The sequence below is a fragment of the Lytechinus variegatus genome, chromosome 1, assembly GCF_018143015.1.
Source record: "Lytechinus variegatus isolate NC3 chromosome 1, Lvar_3.0, whole genome shotgun sequence".
Classification (NCBI taxonomy): Eukaryota; Metazoa; Echinodermata; class Echinoidea; order Temnopleuroida; family Toxopneustidae; genus Lytechinus; species Lytechinus variegatus.
Genome location: NC_054740.1, coordinates 61,906,687 through 61,934,619, shown reverse-complemented (window position 1 = coordinate 61,934,619; position 27,933 = coordinate 61,906,687). Strand labels below are relative to the sequence as shown.

General features: G+C 36.3%; 1 protein-coding gene across 1 annotated transcript in view; it reads right to left on the bottom strand.

Moving 5' to 3' along the window:
• Nucleotides 1-21,033, bottom strand: part of LOC121431384 (adhesion G-protein coupled receptor G6-like) — a 69,589-nt gene extending 48,556 nt beyond the window's left edge. The window contains exon 1 of the mRNA XM_041628940.1: nt 20,961-21,033. Coding sequence (XP_041484874.1) covers nt 20,961-21,033 — 73 coding nt within the window. The remainder of the gene's footprint in view (nt 1-20,960) is intronic.
• Nucleotides 21,034-27,933: the final 6,900 nt, after the last annotated feature.

Below are 27,933 nucleotides of genomic sequence, written 5' to 3'. Positions count from 1 at the left end.
CCCTTTGGGTCTATACCTAGTTCATTATATTCTCGTTTGTACATTACGCCAGACGGCAAATGAGTCGACCTTAATAATACCTGTCTGGAAATATATATACAGCTTGCTCGCTGTCAATATTGATTTTCAGAATATATTTCTCATTTAGTCTACCTGCATCCATTAGTATTAAATGTATCACGGAGTTACAGTTTTCTTTGTTGGCCAGTATTGAAACCAAGCATATGGTACATTTTATACCTCTATTACGAATGACATGAAATTATCATGCCGACCATTGGCGTAACCGGATTTTCAACAGGAGTGGGGGAGCAATCTACCGTAAAGAGTTAAATAAAATATTGAAAAAATGAGTGTTGAAGTGCAACACTCTATATACATTTTGGGTCGATGTGAGGGTCGTGAAAATAGGAACCATGTTGAAATAACAACTCGGAAGAACATGCGAGGTAGCGTAGCGATCGGATGAAATAACTCAATAGTTGCTGATATCGCACGTAAAACTTGAAATTTGAATGTCGAACATACTACACTAAGATTTTCCAATGAAGGGGCGCCCATGAGAGCCTCAAATCAAAACAATACAATAGATAAGGCAGTGAATGAACGATGTGCTCGCAGTTTGATTAACATTCGCACTTATTTATTTTTTTTTACAATATGAGATGACTTATTTACCGCGTGAACAATACTGCGAAGGTGTTGATAACTATGCCAATCTCCACGAATTGAAATTTATCATTGTAACATTTCTTAACCAAATCTTCATTTTTAATGAGAGAAAGTTCACCTTGTGAGATGCACTGTTGGGATATTGACAAAATAAAGTAACTTCACATTGTTAAAATTGAGCGTTGAATTATTCTAAATCACATCTTTACAGATCTGATGATGTAAACACACCAACAAAGTCAGAAGAAGAATGTGAACATGTTACAAGAATTCGTACTATTTGTAACAGCAAACTCCATGTGTATTTGTAGTACACTCTTTGATTTTTGACAATGATCCAGTAATTGTCTCAGTACATTTTACTTCATTGAGCACCCTGGCATATCGCCAACCATTATTTTGCTTTATTGGTACATTCCCCGTAGCCCCTAGCTCACTTGTGTAATAACATTTTACCTTGAGGAATTCTGTCCGTGCCTCACTGCCTTTTGTAATAACGCTACAATGTATTAATCATATTCAAACCCTTGTATCTTTTTACCGGGGCAGGTAGATGCCATTAAGAATCACGACTTAGTATTTTTTTTTCTTCTTTCTTTTTATGTTTTTATTTTAACAATGTTATCAGCATGCTAATCTATTGTAAATGTTGCAATTCTGGATATGTAATAAAACATAGATATAAAAATATAGCGAAAACGTAAGGGATAAACCCCTAAAGTGATAACTCAAAGGGTATATTATAATTAGCACATTAGCAATTGCAATTTTCCTCAAATTTAATATATACTTATATAAGCTGTACAAATAGCAGATTAATAACTTCTCCAGTGTACGAAAATGTAAATGAAACAATAAATGATAATGAATTGTGATAAATTTATCGGGCCCTGTCAGATTATCATACTTTAGTCATAATTTTCAATCTCTTTCAAATATCAATTTTTATTGTAAGAAGGAAACTAGCCCACATTCGGTCACTGTGCTCTATCCTACAGCTGTTGATATTCTTGCTAACACAATTATATGTTTTATAGGTACAAGTAAAACAGTTTTAAAAATTCTTATATGGATATCAAAGTCGAAAGAAAAAATCTTGAACAATCAGAAACCGCACTATTTGTTGTCAGAGCTCAATCCCAAATTTTCGATTGAATTCATAATCTCAATTGCCAAAATGAATGTAACAGTTAAACATAGTTATCATGATCAGTGCTGACATGTTGAATGGCTTTTGAAAGTCTTCTTGAATGATATGTGGTTTATTTACCGCCCTTTCACACGGTTAAAAAAATCGTAAGTTGAATGATGATTCCAGTGAAAAATAAGGCTAATGACGAAGTTTTGGCATGGAGTTACTGAAAATTAGTTCTAAATTATAGAAAAGTGTTAATGCATGTTATGCATGTTTGGTAAGATGATAGCAAATACTTAGTAAATTTTACGCAAAGTTCCGCTGAAATTTACTTTACCCAGTATGAGGGAGGAGGGGGATACGCAGAAAACATGCTTATTACCTTTCTACCCAATATTGGGTAATTTTTTACTCAATTTTTTTACAGTGTAATTTCTATAGATTTTCATAAATAAAAATATAAGCAGAATGAAATTCTGATTTTTGATGTTCCTTCTGTCAATTTCCTACCCCAAAATGGAACTCCTTAATACTCTAAGTATGGGAAGATTAATGTAACTTGAAAATGGTAAACGGATGAAACGAGAAAACGGGGTCTAATAAAGGGGCCTTCAAGGGGGGGGGGTGTTGGTAGGGTCTAGAAGGAGTATAGAGGCATCCACAAGGGTACAATCTGGATCTAAAAGGGTATGTGGGGATCAACAGGGGTACAGACGGGAACATGAAGCGGAAAGACAGGAGCATATCCTTGCTCATACCATGCCTGTAACTGGTAGGGAAAGTGTTGAAAGCCAAGATGAATACATGGGAAACACTTCATAATACAACGTTACATGTCCTCAGTTCTACAGAAAATGAGTCTTGCGACTGAAAAACTCACCCCACCCCCATTTTAGAATGGATGCATGTCACTTCTCAACCCGCCGTTACTCTATATAGCAATGCACTGAGCGCCGGTGATGGTAGCTCGAGCTATTAAAGCCGGGGTAATAATAGCAGCGCTTTATATCCCCTGTCGAAAAGCGCTTTATAAATCCAGCTATTATTACTATTAATATCATTATTATTATTATTATTATAGTCCATAGAATAGAATATTGACATTAAAGGTACGGATTAACATTGATTTTGACTTACTGTACACTTAATAAATTTGTCACAGCAATCTTCCCTTATTTAATAAATCATGGTTTTTAAACTCATTATGTTGAAAGTGTCCGTACGATTTTGATTTTTTTCTCTCATCAGTTTTTTCGTAATATGATCAATATCAAATACAACATGAATCGAATTTCAATATTTCTCATTATAAGACGTATAAAATGTTAGCTTATGCTTTGAGTAGCGAGTAAGAGAAACTTGTAGCCCAGGCAGGTGATAGACAAGGCTAGAAACAAGTCATTGACCACCTAACAATGTCTTTATATACCGTCCATGCAATCAACGGATTCAGACAATACATCCAATTAACTCGATTAAGGTCATATTAATTACCAGAGCGTGACAAATATTCCAGTCTTTAGCCTCCCTCCATCATGCCCCATTCTGCTAGCGACTCTTCATTAACGGTAGCCTTAAATGGGAAATTTTCATTGACGACAAGTTTAGGGGAAGGTTTGCCCTGATGATATAAGTTGGTTTTGATGAAAGCAGAAAAAAAAGAAAAAATGTTGGTGAAAATCTTTTAAAGAATAGGCCTAACGAAGTCATACATTTTAAGGTTTTGGCTTTGTGACGTCATTATGTGAGTATAGCTCCCCATATATCATGAAATATTAATTCCATATATTCCATTTTTTAATGGTACGTGATGAATAAAAATATCTTTATTATAGAAGGGGGTCTGATGGTGTATTCACCGCGCAATAACTGATTCACTGTCATTTCCCAATTAGTGTTTTTTTTTGTTACATGGATTGTATTTCCTGCATTAGGTTCGCCATTAATTAATCATCGTGATCTTTAAAATGGATTGATGATTCTCAATCATGGGCTATGGGTCGCTTTTAGGTTCTTAGGTTCTAACAAGGACAAATTAATGTTGCCATTTTCAATTATGTAACATCTTTATTGATTCCCGATCAGGACGTGGTTGCGTGTGTGCGTGGGTGTGTGCATGACAATGAGGGTATGTGATACGGAGAGGGGGTGGTTGTGTTCAGGGGAGATAATGTGGGTGTGTGTATCTGCATGTGTGTGGAGGTTTGTAGATGAGGGCATATGTGTTTTGGGATTACCTCGTTCAGTATACGTTTCAAAAGGACATATGCTCTTGGGGTGTGCTCCAGCACTCCCCCAGCACCACCCTCGCTTACCAGGGCCAAGCATCGAATAAATGACATGATGATGAAACTGGGTTGTCTTGCTACAGTTGACCACTAAAATAATGTCTCCTCTCTTTAGTCATATTATAATGGTACAGAAATCATATACAATCTAAATAAAACTAAAATAGCAAATTGTGATAAGTGTAAGACGTTTCATTTGGTGTAAACCTTTTTTTAAAAAGCACATTTGCAAATATGAAAATCAGAATCAATCTCCCCTTTTTGAAGCGCACATTGATTCTTTATGCAGGCTATGCGGATATTTGTCATGATTGTCCTATTTATCTTTAGGGGAAAGCTCACAAGATACATCCCATGGGTGAAAGCACGCACGGCTGTAGTTATTTTTGCACTTTTGTTTCTCTAAAAGAGAGAGAAAGTTTATCTTGGCCATTTAAATGGGGAGCGAACTGACCAAATGCTTACTCTTGAAATACAACTTTTGAGATAATATGAGTAATACAAAAGTTCAATTGACTTATAGTTTTATTGGGTTGATTCTTTATAATCGAATGGTACTACTTGTTTTGCTAATTTGCCACATAATTATTGCGATATGAATATATTGAGTAGTGAATTAGCGTGCTATCATTTCTATGGGACTTTATTACCGTACTACATTACCAAGAATGTTGCATTATGAGTAGTGAAGCTGGCCAGATGTGAGAAATTGAGGACTTGAGGTGGGGGTATTAAGGTTACTGGTTCGTATGCCCTTTGTGATATCTCATTAACAAAAAAATAATCGAAGAACTTTGTACACTACTCTAATTAAAAAATAGTTTGATAGTTTTTCTTTTGCAGTGCTATAAAAACAACAACTTAAATATATTTATAAAAGGCCACTCCCTGCTGTCACCCCAACCCGCAGCGGCGAGCTGCCCCTCGCTACGCCATTTATAAGCGTTACGCCTGCTGTAGTATCATGACTCTATATCAGCCGACTTGAGAGGCCAAAATCTGTAGAAACAAACATGTCCCACAAAGCATTCCCTGCTACACCCCAACGCCCCTGTTCACAGTGTTGCCAGTTCTACCCTAGTGTATGTCTGTTACGCCTACGGACACTATCATGTCACCCTATATCAGCCGACTTGAGAGGCTAAACAAGGCCAAAACGTGGAGAAACAAACATGTGTCATTGTAGGATCTCACTCAACCAATAATCCTTCACCATCTTTTTGTCATGAAAAGGCCATGCCTGATGGCATGACGATGATAGGCTTTAGAATTTTATCAGTCCGGATAAGAAAGGAGTCCCATTTTACACCACACTGTTCTCCAGCTAAAAAAAAACATGTTTTTTTTTTAACCGACACCAGTTGGTGAAAGAAGATGACCACGCCCTGGGGTGTTAAAATTACACCTTTTATTTTGAACACAAGACACCAGAAAGTTTTAGTGTCAGCAACTAAAGGAATTGTAATAACACGTAGGGGTGTTTATACCTAACACTCTAAATTTAACAACGAACTATAGTGACTGGTGTGGTCTTTTATCTAAACTGTTAACAAGTTGACACAGATTTAGCCGAGGCACATTGTGAAATCATCCATACGCTAATGACTTCAAACCTTTTAAACATTGTCAGTCTCGACTTTATACATTGTAGTACAGAAACAGTAATCACTGTGTAAAAAATCGAAGATAGATGCTCACACCGTATAAATCAAACCACGCCGTCAAGTTGCCCACTATGTAAAATCATCTCCGCATTGCCCAATGCAAGGAATCTGATATTGCGAGACACAATTATAATAAACATGATAAATATACAATTCAAGGAACATGCTAAAAATAGTTCATCTGAACATATTATTCTGCTTAAAGATAATCTGCTACATAAGAGTAGATAAGTGATGTAGAAAGGCATACATTTGAGTTGCCGACAGTGTGGAAAAATCATCCTCTTCGCATGGCCAACTATTTGAATACTCTCTGATCACACACTGTGGTCCAACGTGTTTAATCATGATAACAGTGAGTATTTTCGTATGTTTTGAATCTATACGCTCTGGATAGGCTTTAATTAAGTGATTCGATTTATTTTACTTCAACTACCATAAACACTTGGTGGTGAAAATATTATTTTGTAAGTACGGTACGAACCTCGTTTATTTCAAATCATTTGAGCTTGGTATACGTGTAATAATAGCACGGCGCCATGTCAGGGCTGCACTTACACTGTCGCAGTCACAATCATGAAATTTTTTTACGACTGAAGCCTGGAAGATGACTACATTGCATGAGAGATACAGATATGGAATTCGACAGTAATTCCATATCAATATTCTATTTATGTTATTTTGACGATCAGTGACGGATTGACCCGAATCGCAATGCAGACGTGTCTTAATTAAGTCTGTGCACGCGTAACTTTATGACAATTTTAAGGATGCTAGTGGCGTCTCTCTTGTGGAAGATAGATGACTGTTTTAACACGAATTTAGAATCATTAATTGATATAAAGTGTCATAGAGAAAGAAAGAAAGATCGTTTTCCGTTCGTCAGTTCAGTTTTCATGGATTGCACATTTTAATTTTTTGGTGAAGATCGTGGGGTTTCACCCGACCGAAGAAAAGTAAACTGAAAAAAATATATAATGAAAATGAAATAATAGCAACACAATAAATAAAACATCACATTATCATGCATGTAAAATATCATGTCGCTAGGCAATTGCTTCATATCTTAATTCATGAAAAGGTTTCCTCGTAGCAAAGGGTATGATATTGGATCAATCCAACTTTTGTCGATCATACCACCTCATTCAATCACAAGTCAAAATAAAGAAATGTATTTATAATATTAACTATTACAAAATCTTGCTTTTATAGGTAATTATTGATCATAGTTTTTCGTGCTTATCTCAATTCAACGAAATGAACTCATTAATATTATCTTTCTCTTTCCTCAAGCGCATAAAGACATATTTATTATGTGTTATGCGCTTAAACACCCTTACTATTACTATTATCATTATTGAAATTATTATTATTGTTATTATTATTGATATTATCATGCTGTGTTGATTATGTTAAAAGATTATTATTGAATTTACATATCATCAAAATATCCCCAAACTCGACTTTCCCTTTAATGGTCTGTCAACCTGTCGTGTGTTAACCGTCCACACAAGCAGACTTCATCATGTTTATCTGTCAAGCTGTATCTGATAACAGGAGAGTATGAGAATTCGGTACCACTTATAGGCCTATTCATCAGACCCTGGGGGCTAGGATGACATCACGTGATAGATAGCTGACAATATACCTTCGTAACACCGTCTCGAAACGAGTCTGTCAAGCTTCTGGATTTCAGAGTGATTCCCAAAGGCATGTCAATTGATTTCCTGATTCCTTTGCCCAATAAATTAATTCTTATATCCCGCAAAGTCGACCTAAACAGACTGTGCTTGTTTCGATCTTTTTATTTTATTTTGCGATGTCTTAAGATAGAAAGAACAACTTAACATCTTCTGAAGAAGAGAGTTCAACAGTTACTGCATGATGATGATGGAGATTTTCTTTTACCAAATCACTAGTGCGTAAATGCGTTTAGGCTAGTATAAACAGAGGGCCAAAGATTTAAGGTCCTTTCTTAGTGACTCGGTCATGAAGATTAATGAGTGGTGAGATTCCCTCAACTGCTGAATGACTCTTTCCTATAACGAAATAAGAATTCAAAACTTTCGATGTATTAAAATCATGTCAAAATACGAAAAATAACCTCTTGGTTATTATGGTCCATGAAACATTGAATAATACTGAATAGTAAGTCTACCAGTTGCATAATGGCAGATAATGCAAAAAAAAGTACGATTGATCTTTATTATTATTGCTCTCATGTTTAAGGATCCAATTATTTTGAGTATCCGTATTTATCATAAACAATAGCTTCAGTTAAAGCTTCGATACACACAAAAATAAATTGCGTTTGCTTTTTGCTTTCCTCAGGATATCACAATCGCCATCATGGCAGTACCTAGCGGGGTAGGGGAGGGGGCAGGGGACAGTTATTTCCCAGATATTTTGGAAACTGACATTATAACTGAAAACTTTCACTAAAATCACCAAAGATGTGCACGGAATCCTTCAATTTCACTCTGGAAAAATCAAGCCTCCCCCATCATTGCCCATGACTGCTCATACCTTTAAGACTATCCCTGATAAGTCCTTAAATGCATTTATAAAAGATTACCCAACTGCTGACAGAATCACATCATTGCTCTCCTGGCCTCCCATTTTTAACACCTTTTACTGACCAGACCTCGTGTGGTCTTAATATGGGCATGTTAGTTAAATGACTTGGCAGAAAATGAAACACGCTTGCACCTTAATATCACATCACTTTTTTTTCAAAACCCACCTAAAAAAATTTCCGGCGGCCAGGGCCAACTTAATTGACACTTCGGAAATTGCTATTCGTGTAAAGAGCATCTGAGATCGGCGTTAGATGAAAGTATCGCGATACGCCGCCATGGCAACAAAGATTGGGGAATCCTGTCTGGTCATACTATGAAGGAGAAGAACTGAAAAGAGGTAATTATAGCACTATCTTTTCTGAACTATTCTTGTCATTACTCAACATGAGGTCATGAAAGCCACTGTTTGTTATGACGTGCATGACTCGTAATCATAACTTGTAATCATAATTGGTACATTGCAGATAATATTCTTGGACCATTGAAAGATTGCCATCATATTCCATTATACCCCACTTTTGGAAAGAAGACTGTGGCACACAGTTTGATCACAGTGTTTTCATATAGCGGACTATGTAAAACTATTATTCACACTGTTAAAATGCTCGAATTCAACAGTGTGAAGATATTTTCACATTGTGGAGGCCTAGACAGCTTCACGGCTTGTTCACATGGTCGACTAAGATTCACACTGTTAAACTGTTCAACAGTGTGTAGGTGATTTCATATTGTGTGCCACACTGTGAACACACTGTGGCATACAGTGTCTGACACTGTGTTCCTTCCAGTAGGGATAGTTGTGCGACATGATGGTGTATTTTACATGGTCAAGAAATCATCAGACCGCTTGATTGTTTAAGGTTGATCTTGCTAAATCAATGTAAAAGAAACAGCAGGAAATGCAAAAAATTATACGTTATAAACACAGTAAACAAAAACATTGCACGTTGTTTAAGCCTGTCACTCTAACATGTTTAAACCTTTTAAACAACTTGTTTAAAAAGTTTAAACAGTAGTTGTCAGAGTGACGGGCTTAAACAACTTGCTTGAAATTTAAAAAGCGTTTTTTTATTGTTTTAAGAGACAGTTAAGATTATATTATTTGGAAATATTTTGGTAGCACAGCATTAAACTAATACTTGAAATTTACTGGATATTGAAAAATTGATTGAAAAAAGGGAGAATGAAATATTGAGGGCATTTATAGAAATGAAAAATATTGAAAAGATACTGAATATAAATATGAGCCATATCATTTGATGAAAAATCATTAGTCACCCAAAGATACTTTACAAAAGAGAATGCATGTCTTGCCGACATTTGTCATAATTTAGCCCGATTTATTATTCAATTGTTTAATATGTATCAGAAAATAATATAAATAAATCAACTGAAACAATATTCGTTCTTGATTATCAGCAGTATGATCAGTAGAGAACAGTGAATAAGAGAATAAAAAGCGATAAATGGATCAAAATATGACAAATCGCAAATACCCTTCAGAAATTAATCATCATTGTTGCTTTATCATTGTTTTTTCCAGAAAGCCTAATAATAAATAGTGTAAGATCTACCCGTAGCTCCATGAGGATGTGATAACCAAAGTCCTTGCAAACAGACAATAACAAGATTATTTTCATTGTTTAACAAGCAAAACAATAACAATATACATGTATTCGATGGATGTATAGCATTACTCCGATGAAAATGGATCGAGTGAATGAGGTATTTCCGCTCGTAACAAATCCCGATTAATTATGGGGGAGGAAATAGAGACTACATCGATTTTCCAAACAATATGAATGGCCTCTCGTATTTTGATGTATGATTTTTTATTTTGATCCAGTGTTCCATTTTCTCTCCGGCGGTGAATCCAAGCCAGCAGATTTGACCATAATTAGGTAAAATGGGATTCATAAGTTGCACCTGTATACATGAAAGTTCCCAAGAGTTAACTGCATTTATTTCAGATACTAGTAACATTCATGGTCGTTTAGATTTTTGCGGTCAACAGTCTTGGTAATTGCAAACATTTTCATGACATGCAATAATTCCCGCTTTTGCTTTAATGCCAGCGGTTGCCTTATTTGGAACTATATAGCCTACAAATGTAGATCACTCAATTATATATAATAACGTTCAAATACCAATATTATATAAACTAGTTCACCCGAATGATTTTAGCACTCCATCTCCTTTTTGAATTATGTTCAGCCTAATGAAATTTCACTGCCCTATTCTGTGATCCTGCTCGTCCCGTTTGAGAGTGCCCTGACTAAATTCATGCAATCATCAAATTTGACATTTGTCATTCCAAAAAGTTTAAAGTAGTATAAATGCAGGAAACTTAGTACCTGCGTGGATAGGTCCATGGTACCTGTAATCAGAGCTTAATTCAGATGTTGAATTTGACTAAGCTTTGGACGGTCTATAATAATTTTAAGATATATTTAAAAAAAAAACACCATTGCCATACATTTGATTAGTACTGTCTGACACAATCGGAGGTCGCTAGTATTTTACACACTCTAATGAAGAAGTTATTGAAAACTGTTAATTATAGGGTCTGCAATCTTATCAGACCTTGACGTGACTCTATACGTAGTAGCCACACCGGGGTGGAATGGGGAGGTATTTGCCCCTCCCATCCCAGTTGCAGTGCTCCCAGATATTTTGACAAAATGAAGAATAATCGATTTTGCGGTAAAGCATATTTTTTTCTTGCCCCCCTTTGCTCCCAAAATGTTTTTTGCATTCCACCCACCCCCCCCCCCGATTATGAAAATCCTGGTTTCGCCATGATAGGTGAGGGGCATTAATGATCCAAGCTTTATTTCATTAAAGACAGGGATAATATGAATCGTGCCTCAACAGTGGTATTTCAGTCCCGTCTTCTAAACTTTGAAATATGCAGATGTCGATTAAATCATTGTTTGTATTTTGGTTTGATTTGTTTCAATTAAACGTAGTATAATCGAACGCACAATAAACTTTTAAACTAACTGAGAACATTATTAGTCCAAAGTTTACTTTTCCCCTCAATTTTAAAGGGATTATTAGGCCCTGTATAGGAACACAGTCAGACTTTGTATAAGTTAGTTAAGATATATTTCAGTGCAAGTATAAGCATTTGTTTTTTGCCATAACTCAACTGAGATTTATCAAGACTTTGTAAAAAAAAACCTACCTCAATTAAAAAAAAAAAAAAAACCTACCTCAATTCAATTTCAATTCAATTCAATTCATTTATTCATTTATTTTCAATTCAATTCATTTATTTTCAGTAAATAATATCTTGTACATAGAATCCTGCAGTTGGAATATGTTCTTGTATTTGCGATCGGTTACAAACGTTGTGAAACAAGACCCCTCACATAAAAACACAAATAAATTTGCCTTATCATTGATCTCATTCATAGAGACTAGGCAAGGTTTCATGATTTTATCATCAAAGCTTATCACGAAGATAAAATGGGCTTATCTAAAAAAATTCGTTGCGTTCTTACTCCTTATTCTCACATTATCATCTGAACGTTATGAAAATGTCAATAATTTTCAATGATATTACGTAAAATGCAATATTATCATTCTAATCTGCCAGGGATTATCTGATCCCAATTAATTTGTGATCATGCAATCAGATAAGTCATCAGCGACGAAGATTAACAAGCACAGTCATCTATACAAACCGCAAATGTCAAATTACGTCAATCAAGTTTTTATTTCAAATTTGTAATATAATTTGTAGTATTATAGGACGCAGCGTGATACCAATCTACAGAAGAAATCAGATTTGAGTGGGATACTTTCTTATATTAATTCGCCCTTCATAATGTTAATAAAAAGAGCCTGCAAATTTAACAATTGTTGTTTTATCAAAGGGAGTAAGAACCAGCAGTTTTAACAAATCTAGTCCTGAAATACTCATGTCAGGCCAGGTTCATTACCCATAATGCAACATTCTGAGCACTGAAAACTTGTAATCAGGGGCGGATCCAGGATTTTTCGAAGGAAAAATTTGACAAGCAAAACAAAAAGTTTTAACCCACACTTAAGGGGATTTCGTAGACGAAAAAAAAAATGGAGAAGCGAAAAAAAGTCTTCGCTTTTAAAAGGGAGGGCACATTTCTGTTTTAACTGCATTTTACATTACAAATGTTAATTGTGCCTCTCAAGGGGGGGGGGGGGCACAGGCTGGCTGTGCCCCCCTCCCTGGATCCGCCCCTTGGCCCACCTAAATGATAACACGTTAATTCAGTACTCAATACATTCATATTGTTACCAGGTAACGAAACAGGTAATTCTCCTCTAAAAAAATTACATGTAGTTTCATTTTATTAGTTTCTCCACACAAGTAAAATTTCAAGGTATTTTTTCTCTGATCAGTACTATCTCAAAAGGTACATTTTAAGAATAGTTATTTATAACGGACATTCAATTAGAGTCCACGTCCACAAAGTATTTGTCAGTGGCCCATACCCCCTTTAAATATTCCTTCATTAATATTCCGCTTTCATTATGAGGCATGGTACAAAGACATTTTCGTGTAAATGTGTGTTACGTCGATTTTTGATGTTTTGATTTTTTCAATTAATTCGCTTTGTTCATTGATTAATTTTGGTCGAAACCTTCATAAATACGTTTTTCTGCTTTTTTTTAACACCAACTTGATGTATCGGATAGAGTAGACTTTCCTTTTAAAGACATTCGTGTGTGTGGTTTTGATGTGAGGGTGTGTGTGTGCGCGCGCGCGCGCGTGCGGTTATTCCATATGGGGTTTCCATGTGATATACTATAATGGCTCACCATGTACCCCACCATGCTTTCCATTGAGGGGTAAGTTGCCAATTCGTCCTCTGCCAACTCGTCCACTTACCACATGGTCTACCTTCATACCATTCCGTCCATCAACATTTCCTCTAACTACCTTTTGTTCTAATAACCATTTAGTTCCATCATTACTTCGTTTAATCACCAGTCGGTCTATGACCATTTTGGCTCATTACCAGTTGGTCTAATGCTCGTTTTATTTTCATTCATTTTGCCCAATAAACACTTTGCTCAATTAGACCAAATGGTATATGGACTAAATAGCTATTGGACCAACTGGTTATTAGACGAAATGGTGAGTGGACGAAATGGCAATTAGACCATGTGGAAATTGGACGAACTGATGGTAGACCAAGTGATAGTAGACGAATTGGCGAATTGGCATTAGACCAAATGAAAATAAACCCATTGAGGTACCTCCATCCAGTGATACCCTGCTCCATCTATACACCACAATTAGTGATCAGCAAAGTGCCTCTTTTTTGGCCGAACCTATCCCAAGCTTCTCACAATCTTATTTTGAGGTCAGCCAACTGGATAATCAACATGATCAAATCGGCAACACAAGTGGTCACTGATGAATTCCCTTCAAATGCCGCACAGCTGATTTACCTTGCACCGGTGATTGAATAACAGATTTGGATCACTCTTATAGTGGATCTTGCACGTCTGCCAATATAAACCTGCCCGTGTAGCCTGTACATTCATTATTATTTATTCGTTTATTCATTTATCTATTAATTTATTCTTCTATTTGTCTATTCATTCATTTGTCATTGACCTATTCATTTATTTCATTTGTTCATGTATTCATTTATCAACATAACTATTCATTCATTTTTCATATAAGTTTCAACTTTTGGGTTGCTAAAAAAATCGGAGGACGTATATAATAGCATGACTAATGCTAAATACATCCTAGACCTAAATCCACGACCTCATCGCTCTGTTCCTTTGAACATTTTGAAGTTGCCCCTTTCTGTGTCAAAAGTGATTCATTTAAGATAATATAGCCTCTACTATAGTCACCCACGTGTACATCCCCTAATGGTTTTTAAAGCTCTCTTTAAGTGTGATCTAATTTTATATCTAGGGATTCCATATCACTATCCATTAGTATCAAGACGTTACAAAAAATGTTTATCGTATAGGAGAATTACCGATTGCATACACGTGTAAATGTTCTACGAAAAGACTTTCAAATCGGGAAACAAAAAGGAGGCTAACGATTTATGACTCACTTAAACGGCCCTGTAATTTTGGAAAACACATAAAGTGAAGAAAAAAAATATCCAAACCCAACTCCCTGGTATTACCAAGACAAGAAAATTGTATCCAGTCGACGACTAATATTTTATCAATGAATATAACATGTTACGCTTGTTTCATTTTATCTTATTTAAATCAACTTTCTGTCGGGGTAGCCGGTAGATTAGCCTTTCAAAAATTGACCATCATTTCGAGAGAAAAAAAATGAAAATAATGTAATACCAATTGACTCTCTGTGTTGAGGACATGCAATAAACAGGTGATCTAGGTCACAGAGTTGGGTTCTTCCGGTGAATTGGATATGACCCAATTCACCTGTTATCAACTTGAACTTGCCTTGAAACCAATTTAAGGACCCCCTTTGATCTAGGCCTCTGTTTATTGAGGTCTGAGTGGTTGCCTTTTCATGGAAGACATATGATTGAACCTCAAACTGATGGTACTTGACAGCCTGATATCGTGTCCCTGCAACGTTCAATTCAAAGCTTCTCTGGCTTTATTATTATTATTTTTATTATTTGCATTATTACTATTATTATTATTATCATTGTTATTATTATTATTTCAATTCTTATCATTCGTATCATCATCATGATGGTCATCAATTATCATTATCAGTATAGTTATTGGTATTTTTACTGGTGTTTTTTCATTTGCTATGTTTTGTATGAAACTGAAAAAATATTAGGTTTTTTTTATATCTTAGTATATACTGTACTTGTGCATTTGTTCCTTATGCGAATACAGACAAAATTGTTAATAGCGAAATTGCCTTTGTAAATCGAGGATAATATTTAGGGCTTTATTTTGAAAATATGGAACAATTGGAACGATGCAAATTATAAATTAAAAAATGTGAAATAATTCAAACATATATTATACAAATACATAATATATATACTGTCAATTTTTGAGAAGGTATTTTGGAATGTAACTTTGGGTAAACCGTAATCCAAGAAGGTTTCACCTCAGTCAACGATTTAACAGCACAAGGAAATACCAATTTATTACTTCCTACTTTTAATAGGGAGGTTTTCCTCGATCTCATAACAGTCGTGATTTTCGTGGTCACCTTCGAATCAACCTGCTCAAAAAAGTAAAAAGAGGCCTGTTCCCTTTTGTCATGTCGTGGTTGATTAAGTATGCACCAAAAAGACGGGATTGTGATATTTTTAGCATGAATGGAAACATGTAAACTGTAGAATGGAGAACTGTTTAGAGGTCGGTTGATAATAATAGTAAAACAATGATAACTTTTAAATCGATATTAACCACTTTGAAATTAATTGTGGTCACTATTCGTGTTATCATAATAATTATCATTACTTCTAAGTTTAGGAAGTACCTCAGTGGGTGCAAAGATACCCGATTTAAAATGCAAAGGAAATCCAATCTTTTGAATGGGAACAATTTACATGAACAAATTGATAATGCTCGTTTTCTAACATACCGCCAGCCCATTTTTTTCGATTTTAGAAATCAATTTTTCTCAGGGTATTTAAAGGTACATAAATGCCTTGTGTGTTTTTTTATATATCTGCCCCTCTATCATGTACTCCATAAACACCAAAAAAGATTTAGCATGATTGGGATATTTGGTTTTGAGTCTCCCCCTCCCCCTTTTTTTGCTTCGTATCCTGAAGTCACCGCATGGAAGTACCTCAAAGGTTCAAGCACTTACACATCTTAGCAATAAACCGCATGTCATTTGGATTGTAATTATGATAGTTTTGTTTTTTCAGAAATCTCCCAAAGCAATCATATGACACTGACATGGTCTAAAGAAGGGGCGGAGTTATTTTCAGATATCCGACCATTTTATATTTTCAACTGTCAGGCAGTATACAGGAAGGTTATACAGTTACGGGCGAATCTGTCATTTTTTCATAAAATCATGCACAGTTGTACATGTGTTCTCGTTATACAACGCTGTTTACTATATGAACCTTACAGTTATTGTTTAAACAGTTTAACCAAGTGTTTAAATCTTGAGCAACAAAATTTAATTTTCAATATCTAATCTTCAATAAATTAAACATGATTGTGTAAACAGTTAAAAAAATACTGTAAGGTTCATATAGTAAACAGCGTAACAGCGTTTTACTGTGTAAGGGGCAAATAGTGATGTCTTATAACCAACCAGTGTATTGCATATATAGTATAACTAATTTCTACATTGCTGAATAGAGGCTGTGTGGGGTGGGATCGAGGGGCTAGATGGCATATGACGTCATCCCTAGAGCTCCTTCATTTTTGTTTTTTCAGTTTACAACAATCATTGCAAAACTGCAAAGTCAATTTAAACCATTTGCTACAATTTTTTCTTGATCGTATCATAATGGTGAGTAGAAATTTGCAATTAGTTGAGTAACTCAGGTTAATGAGATCTAAAATTTATTGCTTTATGCCGTATGAATTATTAACATTTTGTCAGAGTAATTACTTTCCGAGAAAAACCTGAAATATACGGTGGCAGCCCTCTGCATATGATATTTAATTGATGATACATATACACTATCAAAGTTCGTTTGGAGCATTATGTAGAGACAGTAGTGGTTATGACTGTTGTCTTAATTAGATCGTCGTAATCGTGGGTTCGAATCAAGCATCATCGTCTCTTTACAATACATCAATCTATAACTTGCCTATCTCCTCTAGTTGAAAGTGCATTAATGGGGAGGGCAGGTCAAACTCTGATGGTAGTGATGAATTAAAATGCTGATATCTGTATAAAAGCGGAAAATCATTATATGGCTTTTGAAAAATATATGCCTTTGTATTATATGACAGGTGAACTGGTGAACATGTGCACAGTTTTAGTACTTATCAAGAAAATAAAATCATTCTTTAAAATATGCCAACAAGAACAAAATGTTCTTAAAATAGGGTCGCATTCTTCTGTCTTTCCCCTATTTTGACGGAATACGCCCCTCTTGTGCCCTTTCCCTGCACCTTCACCACTGATTACGCCCACTTTATAACAAAACACAATCACTGCTATGTATTATATTTTTTAAATGAGAAACACATTACGGGCCTCATTTTGGCACATATATTCTCTCATGTCTTTTTGTGCTCAGGATCTGTGTCAATAATCATTACAGGCAGACGCATCAAAGCCGTCAATCTGATGGACTCTTAGATTTGTGAATAGGCGATCGAAAAGAGAAATTGAGCAGAATGTGTTTGTCGAACATAATGATCTCATAACCATGATAACAGAGTATGACGTTTGAATGGACATGATATGGGATGAGGAGTAGAAATGTGCATGGTGTTGAAATAGAGAGGGGTAAGTGACATGCTCCTTAAAGTTCAAAACAATGAAAAATGAAAAACTTAAGAAAGGAGAGGAAACTGTGGCATAGTTATTTTATATAATGTTAATTTTTTATTCTTTCATGTGACCTTTCTTGTGTTATTTACACATCAGCTGCATCAAACAGAAATTGTATATATAGTAATAATGCACACGCATACATACTTATAGTTATGAGACATTGAGACTCAAATTCACAAAATATGAATGGAAATTATCTTTAATAAAAAGATATATCAAAACACTGAAAGATATATCAAAACACTGAAATATATAATTTCATGAGTATACAAAATGTAAAACTTATGCTATCCTTGGAAGCATTCTATCACATCTATGAAAATAAAATATGTGATATTTCATTGCCCTTGTATATGACATCACCTGTAATGATTGAACGGATAGGCTATTGTGTCCCCCTTGTTTAGACCCCCATCGGCTGCACCCCCTTGTTTTTAGGGGAAATCCCACTCATCACACCTCACCCACGTAATGTCATGGTTATTCGCTCTCTTCCTTTCCCCGCTTATATCGGTCCGTTTCGATCCCCAAGAGCACCAAGAACTATTCCGTGTGTAACATCGATAAATGCTGGACAGGTACACCATCAACAGAGGAGTAATGAGCTAATTCAGGGGAAGCCAGACATGGGGTATGGAGTAGAAAAAAATGACCTTTTTATATAGGGCCTAACATCAAGAAAATGAGGATTGTTAGGATTATTATATTTCGCCTTTTTCAATTTTTTTATCTTGGTCGTGAAACTTAAATCATTCTGACTTTTATTTTGTTTAATTCTTATTTTATTATTTTTATTCATTTACTTATACTTATATATATATATATATATATATATATATATATATATATATATATATATATATATATATATATATATATATATATGTATACATATATATATATATAAATATATATATATATATACGTGTGTGTATATATGTGTGTGCGTGTGTGTGTGAGAGGGAGAGAGTGTGTGTGGGGGGTGTGTTATATTGACTGGGTATACCACGAATTTGCTCGCTAGTGGCGCGGTGTCTCTGTGCGTGTATTGTCTGTTACAGAGATAGAATCAAATTAGCTTCAAATAAATTCTTGATAAATCACAAATCGGCATCAATTACATCACATCACTCATTTCAAATCAGGATCTATCCGCCCTTTCACACGGTAAAAAAGTAAGTTGAATGATGATTCCAGTGAAAAATAAGGCTAATTACGATTATTTAGCACGTGTGAAACCAAACTAGAACATGATTAGAATCACGAACGCTAATCATAGTCACGATTACAATAGGAATCATCATTACAATGATGATTCAAGATTCAAGTGTGGAAAGGGCCTAAATCACTTCTTTGATTTGCATTGCCTAAAGACGGTCTTGTAGACAGTAGACCTCAAAAGTCCTCAAAATGCATACATTTTTGTTTTGGTGGCGAACGAGATACTATTATATGCATTTATGATCAGCGACATTTTAGTGCATCGAACATTTAACAGTTAGTCCGAGTCAGTTTTACATCAAAATGAAAAAAAAAATTATAAAAGGGGAAGAAGAAGAAGAAAGGAGAGGAAGAAATAGTAGGAGGAGAAGAAGAACGAAGAAGATGAAGAGGAGAAAAAGAAGAAGAAGAAAAAAGAGGAGGAGGTGAAGGAGGAGGGGGAGAAAAAAAAGGAAGAGCCTGAGGACAGACAGAGAGGAAGAAGAGGAAGGATAATCATCATATCAAAAAAAAGAGTAATTAAAAAAAATTGTTTGATAATCCCACAAAGCGAAATATATGTGTATCGTCAGTCCCCATTATTTATTTTTCATTGCTTGACATTTAGGCTCATCATTCTACCTTATGAGCGGAAGTGTTTTTTGTAATCGTAATGTTTTATTATTACAAAGCATTGTTGAAAGTGTTAAATAAATAGAGGTACATATGTAAATCAGAAAGAAAAAAGTTAGTTAGGAAAGAAAGAGAAAATAAAGTATATAGAATGAGAAGGGGGAAAAGAAAAGGAAGAATAATGCAAGAATGCGATAGGTCAAATATCAAGACAGTTATCGATGATTTAAGTAATACAGAGTGGCTTATTTTTTAACACTACAGCAGAAGTATGCGGAGATTACGACTTATCTTTTCTTTTTAAACGTTTCTCTATGATTATGTATGATTATGCTGATTATTTTTTTTCATTTATGTACTCCGGATAATGCAAATAAAAGAATAGATAAGATGCAAAATATTCTACATGAAATAACGTTGCAGTAGGGCTGTATATGTACTGAAAGACAGACCGTACTCTATGCAAGGAATGGTTTACTACAGAATGAAAATCAAACAGCTGTATCTGAAGTGTGAAGCTTTACATGAATTTAACCTTGCAATGATGAAAGATTTGAGTGCCTCATCAATTGTTTTATCGTCTTCAAGAGGGGGCTCCATTAATCTCGCAAACGTTTGATTGAAAACGAAATTATGCAAGAAATTGCCTTTCCATCGACATTAGTCATTCGTACGTCCCACTAATTCAACTGTTTAGTGAATGATTTCAAATTATATCTCAATGTCAATTCTTCCTATCCAATATCTTGCAGACTTCAAACTTTACCTCCGATAAGCTCTATTATGCGAGGCGGATTTATGAAGTTGAAAATTATTATCGGTAGGTTGCAGCAATAAAGTGCTAGAAAATCTTCATTGGCATAAAATTAATTTACACAAAATTTATATTCATCAGTGATGCTACTGATTACTTAAGTATAGTAAATCATTATCTCGTTATTGTCAATAGGGCCTATTATCATTTTTTATTTGATTTGATTTTATATATAATCATTATACCATTCTTATTGATATCATCATCATCATAATCATCATCATCACCATCATCAACAACACTCATCATTAAGTTGTTTTTGATGTCATTAACATCATCAGCATTTAAAGGCCCTCAAGTTGAATGCGAAATGTTTTTTTTTCTTTCTTATTCTCCTTTTTACATATTTTCTTCTATTTTTTATTCAAATAACATGACAGTGTGCTCCTTTCCGAAGTGTCATCGTGAATATGAAAGTAGTCTTTTATTACTTGATTTTTTTTCTAGTTTCCTTGAAATATTAGCATTATTAAGATACAAATACCGAGGCAACCAGGCAAATTAACAATGCATAATCAGTGAATAAAGCTACTTACTAGAACCCAATCCCCCACTGGCTCCAACAGCAACCGTATAAGCCACCAGCAAGATAAAGACCACTCTCCCCATGTCGACAATCCTCCTCAAACTAGATGTTGATCACAAAAAATACTTGAAGCACTTGATGTCTCCTCGCGTAGCTCGTCAAAATTCAATAAGCATTCTTTTGATATCATGTGAAATTTCTTTACTTGATATTTTCCTTGGCATGTTTGCATTCGGCTTTGATGTCTGTTGTTATATCCTTGTCTGTTTCTTTTGATTGAGGCCTTAACTGTGGATTTCCAAAATTGTAGAAAATCGAGCTCGCGTTTGATTTGATATTTGTGGCATCGGACGAAGCTGTTATTTAACCCCAACAATTCAGGAGCACCCCATTCGAATTCCCTGTGGATGTGTAGGTTTGTTATGCAGAAACACGAACTCTTCACTAGCAGACGATACAGTAATATTCTCAGACTCCCCTCGATGACTTAGTCACGGTTTGGCAAGGGAGGGCAAATCTTCTTCGCTGTCCCTCACTTCATGTGAACTTCCTGTCTGATAGAATCGCAGCGCCCGCCAGGCTCGCCGAGCCCATGGCGCTGACATGAATACTGTGGCACGCGCACATTGCTGTATTCGGTTGTCACGTGATCAATTACATATGACCAATCAGAAACGCGAGCTGAGAAAAGTCAATGTACTCGCGCTGTTGATACAATAAAGCGCTTACGATTATCAATGATGCATTGCTAAAATGAATCGTTTTATCCATTATTTAGTCCTGAAGCGTGTCGAAGGAGAATTCTGATTGAACCATGATATAATGATGATCTATTTTCCTGGTTTTGTTGGAAATTGACTATCAAACCAATCACTATCTCTTTTTTTCTGAAGAATTATTTTTTATGACAGAAAGGGGATGCATCGTTTGTTATTTTAAAAGTTCTCTTTTAAAATGGTCAATTTCTTCTTTTCCGTTTTTTATTTGCTCGTTATCCATTTACAAAAATTCATGGATTTATTATTGAATTAAAAAAACAACATCGTATCATTGAATTGATAAATGGGTCACATGTAAACTTCTATTATTGCATCTTCATGCATAAAATTTGGGTAAGTGTGATGAAACTATTTAGGGACGAAGGAACTGCGTATATGTGGGATACGCCACAAGTTTCATAGTACAAGCCAAGGAGAGTTGAAGGACCGGAGCGACAGAGCAGATATTTTTCATATCAAAGGACATTTATTTTGTATATTTTGGTGATTGTCCTCGAACTGCTTTGCTTGAAAGGGTATACTAATGATTAAATTGGTCTTAAAAAGACACACTCCTGTTTTTAGCATTCCTAGTTCCTTATTCCTAAATATACCCCCATTCCAATTTTTACAACTTGGTACACTTTTACTGATTTACTGAGTAAAAGAATAATAACTATATGGCCGGGCGATCCCTAGGAGATATAAAAATAAGTCTTTTTTTAAAATGAAATATCCAAACTCATGAAAGAAATCACCTTGATTGAAATTGAAAAGATCCCCGTGGTCTCACTTTGTAGGGTGCATCACAATACTTGGTGGTTTTCAACCCAAGAGGGGGGGGGGGGGGGTGGGTAGAGTGGACTTTTAAAAAGTAAACTAGGGTTCAGGAGAAAGATCTACTGCCGGATGCAATCAGTTTCTCAAGATATACTGGAAGTTCCCCATGACTGCACAAGACGTACACCCGCCCTCTGTACCTTTCTCTGAATGATGCAATCTCGAGCTGGAATGTAATTCCTTGAGAATCGTTCCTTTTTGTGAGAGGAGGAGCCAGCCATTCCAAATGCAAGCTCGGCTCATTTTGTAAAAAAAATAAATCCAACAGGGGAAGGGCAAAGCGAGGAGGGGATGGGAATGAATAATATTGTACTGTTTGCATGCATTCTCTTATAACATTAGGAATAAATCCAAGAACTTACCTTGAAAACGGGAAATGAATCACAATAATGTGGCTTACTTTTCTTCATGTTTATTAAATTCACTCGGTCTATCGACTCGACTTAATAGTACGAAAGAACGAATCCTTGGTATGATGAAACCTCGGTTCAATTATGCGCATCCAGCTAAAAATCTGAATGCTGAAGATGATTACAATACCAGATGCTCATTTCTAATAGTATGAAATATATAGGGCCTGTGATTCACCAATTTCTCCCTATACCCCCCGTCCATGAATATGCTTTTCACACTGCACTTTTTCCTTAACCCCGGGAAATTGGTGCGGCTATTGGGGGGGGGGGGGTCTTAGCCCCACCAAATTCCCGGGGCTAAGCTTAGCCCACTTTGTTTTCACACTACGTTTTAGCAAAGTGGGCTAGCTAGCACGGTAAAACTGGGCTAAGGAAAAGTGGGGCTAAGCATTAGCTAATCCCAGAAGTCAAAACTGCAAGTTCATCGCGCTCTGTATCGTAAAATCAATATTCATGAGCTGTGTGACAGTCCGGGGTTAAGGCGTTAACCCCGGCTAAGCAAATAGTATGGGGTTAAGAAAGGCAGTATGAAAAGTATAGAAGTCGCTCTCAAACGACCCAGGAGCACCGGAAGTGGGAACTGGGGCGGCCGCCCCCCCCCCCCTCTCTCTCTCTCTAATGAAAATATGGGGGTGGGGGAAAAACACACTTTCTCCGACACTCCCCCACCCCATCCGCCCACAAAAAAAGGGGGTGGTGTAGAGTAAAAGATATTTGGTACCTACATCATGTATATTATGGCCGGGAAAGCTAATTTCGCGCGTAGGCGCAAAAAAAATAATTTAAATTGGCATGCCGCATTTTACAAACAGCAGTCAGCACTTTTTATGAAGACTTGCAAAGTGAATGGGGATGGTATAGAAAAGAAAGGTGGTAGCTATTTTCGACGTGAGCGCTTCGCGCGCGAATATAAGACATATAGATTTCACATTCAGCATCCATCATAGTTACGCAAGGCTGTAAAGCAGCTTATGTAAAAATGCCAAAGACATAAGCTCAATCAGCATGGTGCCGGGCCAGTAGGAGGGGGGGGGGGCTTCCCGGCAAACGTGTTGTTTTGGCCCGGGGGCCACTTCCATTCACGAGTGGATACCATGCATGCGCGACCATGGGGTTTCAAAAAGCACCCTAAACACGTAATTTTAATATTCTGAAAATGCACCCCTTAACAAGTATTGGCGTGTGAAACCCTACCCTTAACAAATATTGGAAACAAAGCGATACCCTTTGCAAATATATTCCCTGAAATGAACTCCTAAACAAGTACAGGAATTTTGTATTGTTACGGATCCTTCGGTCGTCGGCTGTAACTTATTTGGTTTAGTACGACCCCACCTTCTACACCTCGCGCAAATTGGACTCTAAACACGAAGTGTTGGGGCAAAAAGTGCATCCTTTATAAAACATTTTAATTTTGTTTTATCATCCCCGCAAATTCGACCCTAAACACGTAGTTTTCCTAGCGAAATAGATACCCTTTTTTCATTATTTTTGTGTTTTTGACACCCTTATCACGTTACGTACGTAACGTGCCCTATCGTGAAAAAGACTTCCTTTTTACGTGTTTTTGGGGTCGCGCATGGTATCCACTCGTCAATGTAAGTGGCCCCCGGGGTGTTTTGGGGACTAGACTAGTAGACTAATTCTAGGTGGCTCATTTTGCGACCCCAGACATGCCAGAGTCAAAATAGAAACAAATCATAGCACAATACTACAAGCTTTCACCAGAATCAGATTAAAATAAAAATAATGATGATATGGCAATTAAAGTTTCGCTTATTTTTTACCAGTTATTATGCACAACTAACGGATATGAAAATGGCACCAACTCCATTTAATTTTCTCTTTTTAATTGCTTGAATTACTGGATTCGACAAAGACCACCATTGAACCACGAAATGATTAAAAATAGCAATTCCACATAGGCGGATCCAGCTTTTGGCGAAAGGGGGGGCGCACTGCCGAGCGGCGCACATATTTTTGCACTTCACCGGCGCCATAAAAGAAAATGTTGAAAAAGAAAAAGGGGTAATGCCTGACCCTGTCAAATCACGCACACGCACACACACACACATGCATATATATATATATATGACTCATATCATATAGGTATACATGACTCATGAGATAGAGACACATATTTCACCGACAAATTAATGCGAGCGCGAAGCGCGAGCTGAAATTTTTAAAGTATACTGACCTGAAAACAGGAAAAAGGTGCCTGTTTAGGACTGTTTGTAGTAACTCATGAGGAGGATACATATCTCACTACACAGATAATGCGAGTGCCGAGGGCGAGCTGAAATTTACTTATATTCTGACCAGAAAGCTTGATATTCTAAGCATTCTTGGTACCAATGATTAAGATGGGTTTCTAAAAAAAAATGCGAGCGCGAAGCGCGAGCTTAAAATTTTGATATTTCGATCTGAAAACATTACAGTTTAATGTACGTTTTAATTAAGAACAAGATTATATCCAACAAAAGATTATTGCAAATCGAAGCGGGAGTTCTTTTGAGGTTCAGAACTAAAAACGGGACATTCTATTCACCTATTTAATCATGAAAAGTATGGGGTTTTGCTACAGAAATGATGCGAGCGCGAAGCGCGAGCTGAAAATTTTTATGTTCCAATCTGATAATTTGAGCACGATTTTTAATAAAGAACGAGTTGTGTAGCTCAATCTCGTTTGCTGATTTCTGTGTAACATTACCATCTTATTGTTTTTGCACATGCGGAATTATTGGGGGAGGGCAAAACGATCATTCTTGACCGCGGCGCCGATCTAGATTTGGTTAGCAATAGGCCCTTCTTCATTATTCTACCGGCGCTTATTTATTGAAATCAGGGGACGCTGATCATTCTTGACCGGCGCCGATTTAAATTTAGGTGGCGCCGGTTAAGACAAAGGCAGCGCCGATTTGTCTTGACCGGCGCCGATTTAAACAAGTAGTACTGATTATTTTTACCGATGTTTCGTAAGATTCAGGCAGCGGCAATCCATAATCGACTGGCGCCGATCTAGAACCAGGAGGCGCCGATTATTCTTGACTGGCGCCGATTTTTAACCAGGTGGTGCTGATTATTCTTGACCAGCCCCGATTTAGATATAGGTGGCGCTGATTATCCTTGATCGGCGCCGGTTAAGAACTCAGGCAGCGCCGATTTTTCTTTACCGGCGCCGATTTATAACCAGATGACGCCGATTGTTCTTGTCCAGCGTCGATTTAGATTTAGGTGGCGCTAATTATCCTTGATCGGCGCCGGTTAAGACTCTGGCAGTGCCGATTTTTCTTGACTGGCGCCGATTTATAACTAAATAGCGCTGATTATTATTGTCCGGCGCCGATTTAGATTAAGGTGGCGCTGATTATTCTTGATTGGTGCCAGTTATATGCAGGCAGCGCACTGCTACCGGCGAAGTTGTTGGGAAAAGGGTAGTTAAAAGAAAAAAATAAGGAAGATGATATGATTACGCTTTGCTGGGGATAGTCTTTCCTTTACTGTTGCTAATGTTATATCAGTGTATAATTTTTTTTTAAGCAGCGCCTTTTCCCTTTCTTTCCTTTATTTTTAATTTTTCAAGCGGCGCCTTTTCTTTCTTTTACTTTTTTTTTAATTTTCTTTATTTTGAGCGGCGCCTTCGGCGCCGCTCAAATATTAGGGGGGGCGCGCGCACCCTGCGCACCCCCCCCTGGATCCGCCGATGTTCCACACGTTCTGGGCGGAATGAAATTTGTTTTAATAATAATAATAAGCATTAATTTATATAGCGCAGCTTATATATGGACTTGCCCATCAACAATTCTACGATTATCTCACCAAAAAGTCAATCTTGAGTAAAGTACAATTCGGTTTCCGACCGGGTCACTCAACCGCAGCCGCTTTAGCTTCAATGATGGATCACTGGTCTAAAGCAATAGACAATGGTCAGCTTGTGTGCGCTGTTTTTATTGATCTCAGACGTGCGTTTGACTCTGTCAACACGAATGTACTGCTAAATAAGCTCCAGCGTATTGGCTGTTCCGATAAAACACTTAGATGGTTTAACTCTTATCTCAACATGAGATTGCAATGTGTTCAATATAACAAATCTATTTCTGAGAAAGAAAGTGTGTCTATCGGAGTACCACAAGGATCCATATTAGGTCCGCTACTCTTTCTAGTACTTATTAACGACCTGCCGAATGTAATAAAGAATGGTCAAGTTACAATGTATGCCGACGACACATTATTTTTATCAGGATGTGATATAGATAGTATGAAATTGGCTTTACAAGAAGATGTAAATGCTTTAAACCAATGGTTGAAATTAAATAAGTTAATTCTCAATGTTGAAAAGACAAATATGATGATTCTGGGATCAAGACAAAGAATGAACAAATATAATTCAGATTCAGATATTTCTATCACGTTTGATGGTAAAGTAATAAATAAGGTTCACTCCACTAAGTGTTTAGGTGTCATAATAGACGATAAACTTCTTTGGCATGATCATGTAGAACACGTTAGTAAAAAAGTATGTGCTGCTCTCGCCATACTGAAAAGGGCTAATCCATTCATTGATGTTACCACTGCTAAACTAATCTATAACTGTTTAATCCAAAGTCAAATTGACTATTGTTGTGAGGTATGGGGTTTAAGATTTATCACACAAACAAATCAAATAATAAAACTTCAGAAACGTGCTGCCAGAATAATACTCAAAGAAAACGTCCTCACCCCGTCTGATCAGTTTTTTAAAACACTTGAATGGTTCTCCTATCCCCAAAGAGTAATGTATTTTCGATGTATATTTATATTTTATCTTCCGACTTTTTTAATGAAAATTTTAAATTAGTATCCGAAAAACATAACGTAAATACAAGATCCGCCTCCAATCTACTACTCGATGTCCCAAAATGCAATACTGAATATTATAAATGCTCATTCATTATTTCCTCAATATCAATGTTCAATTCCTTGCCCCTTC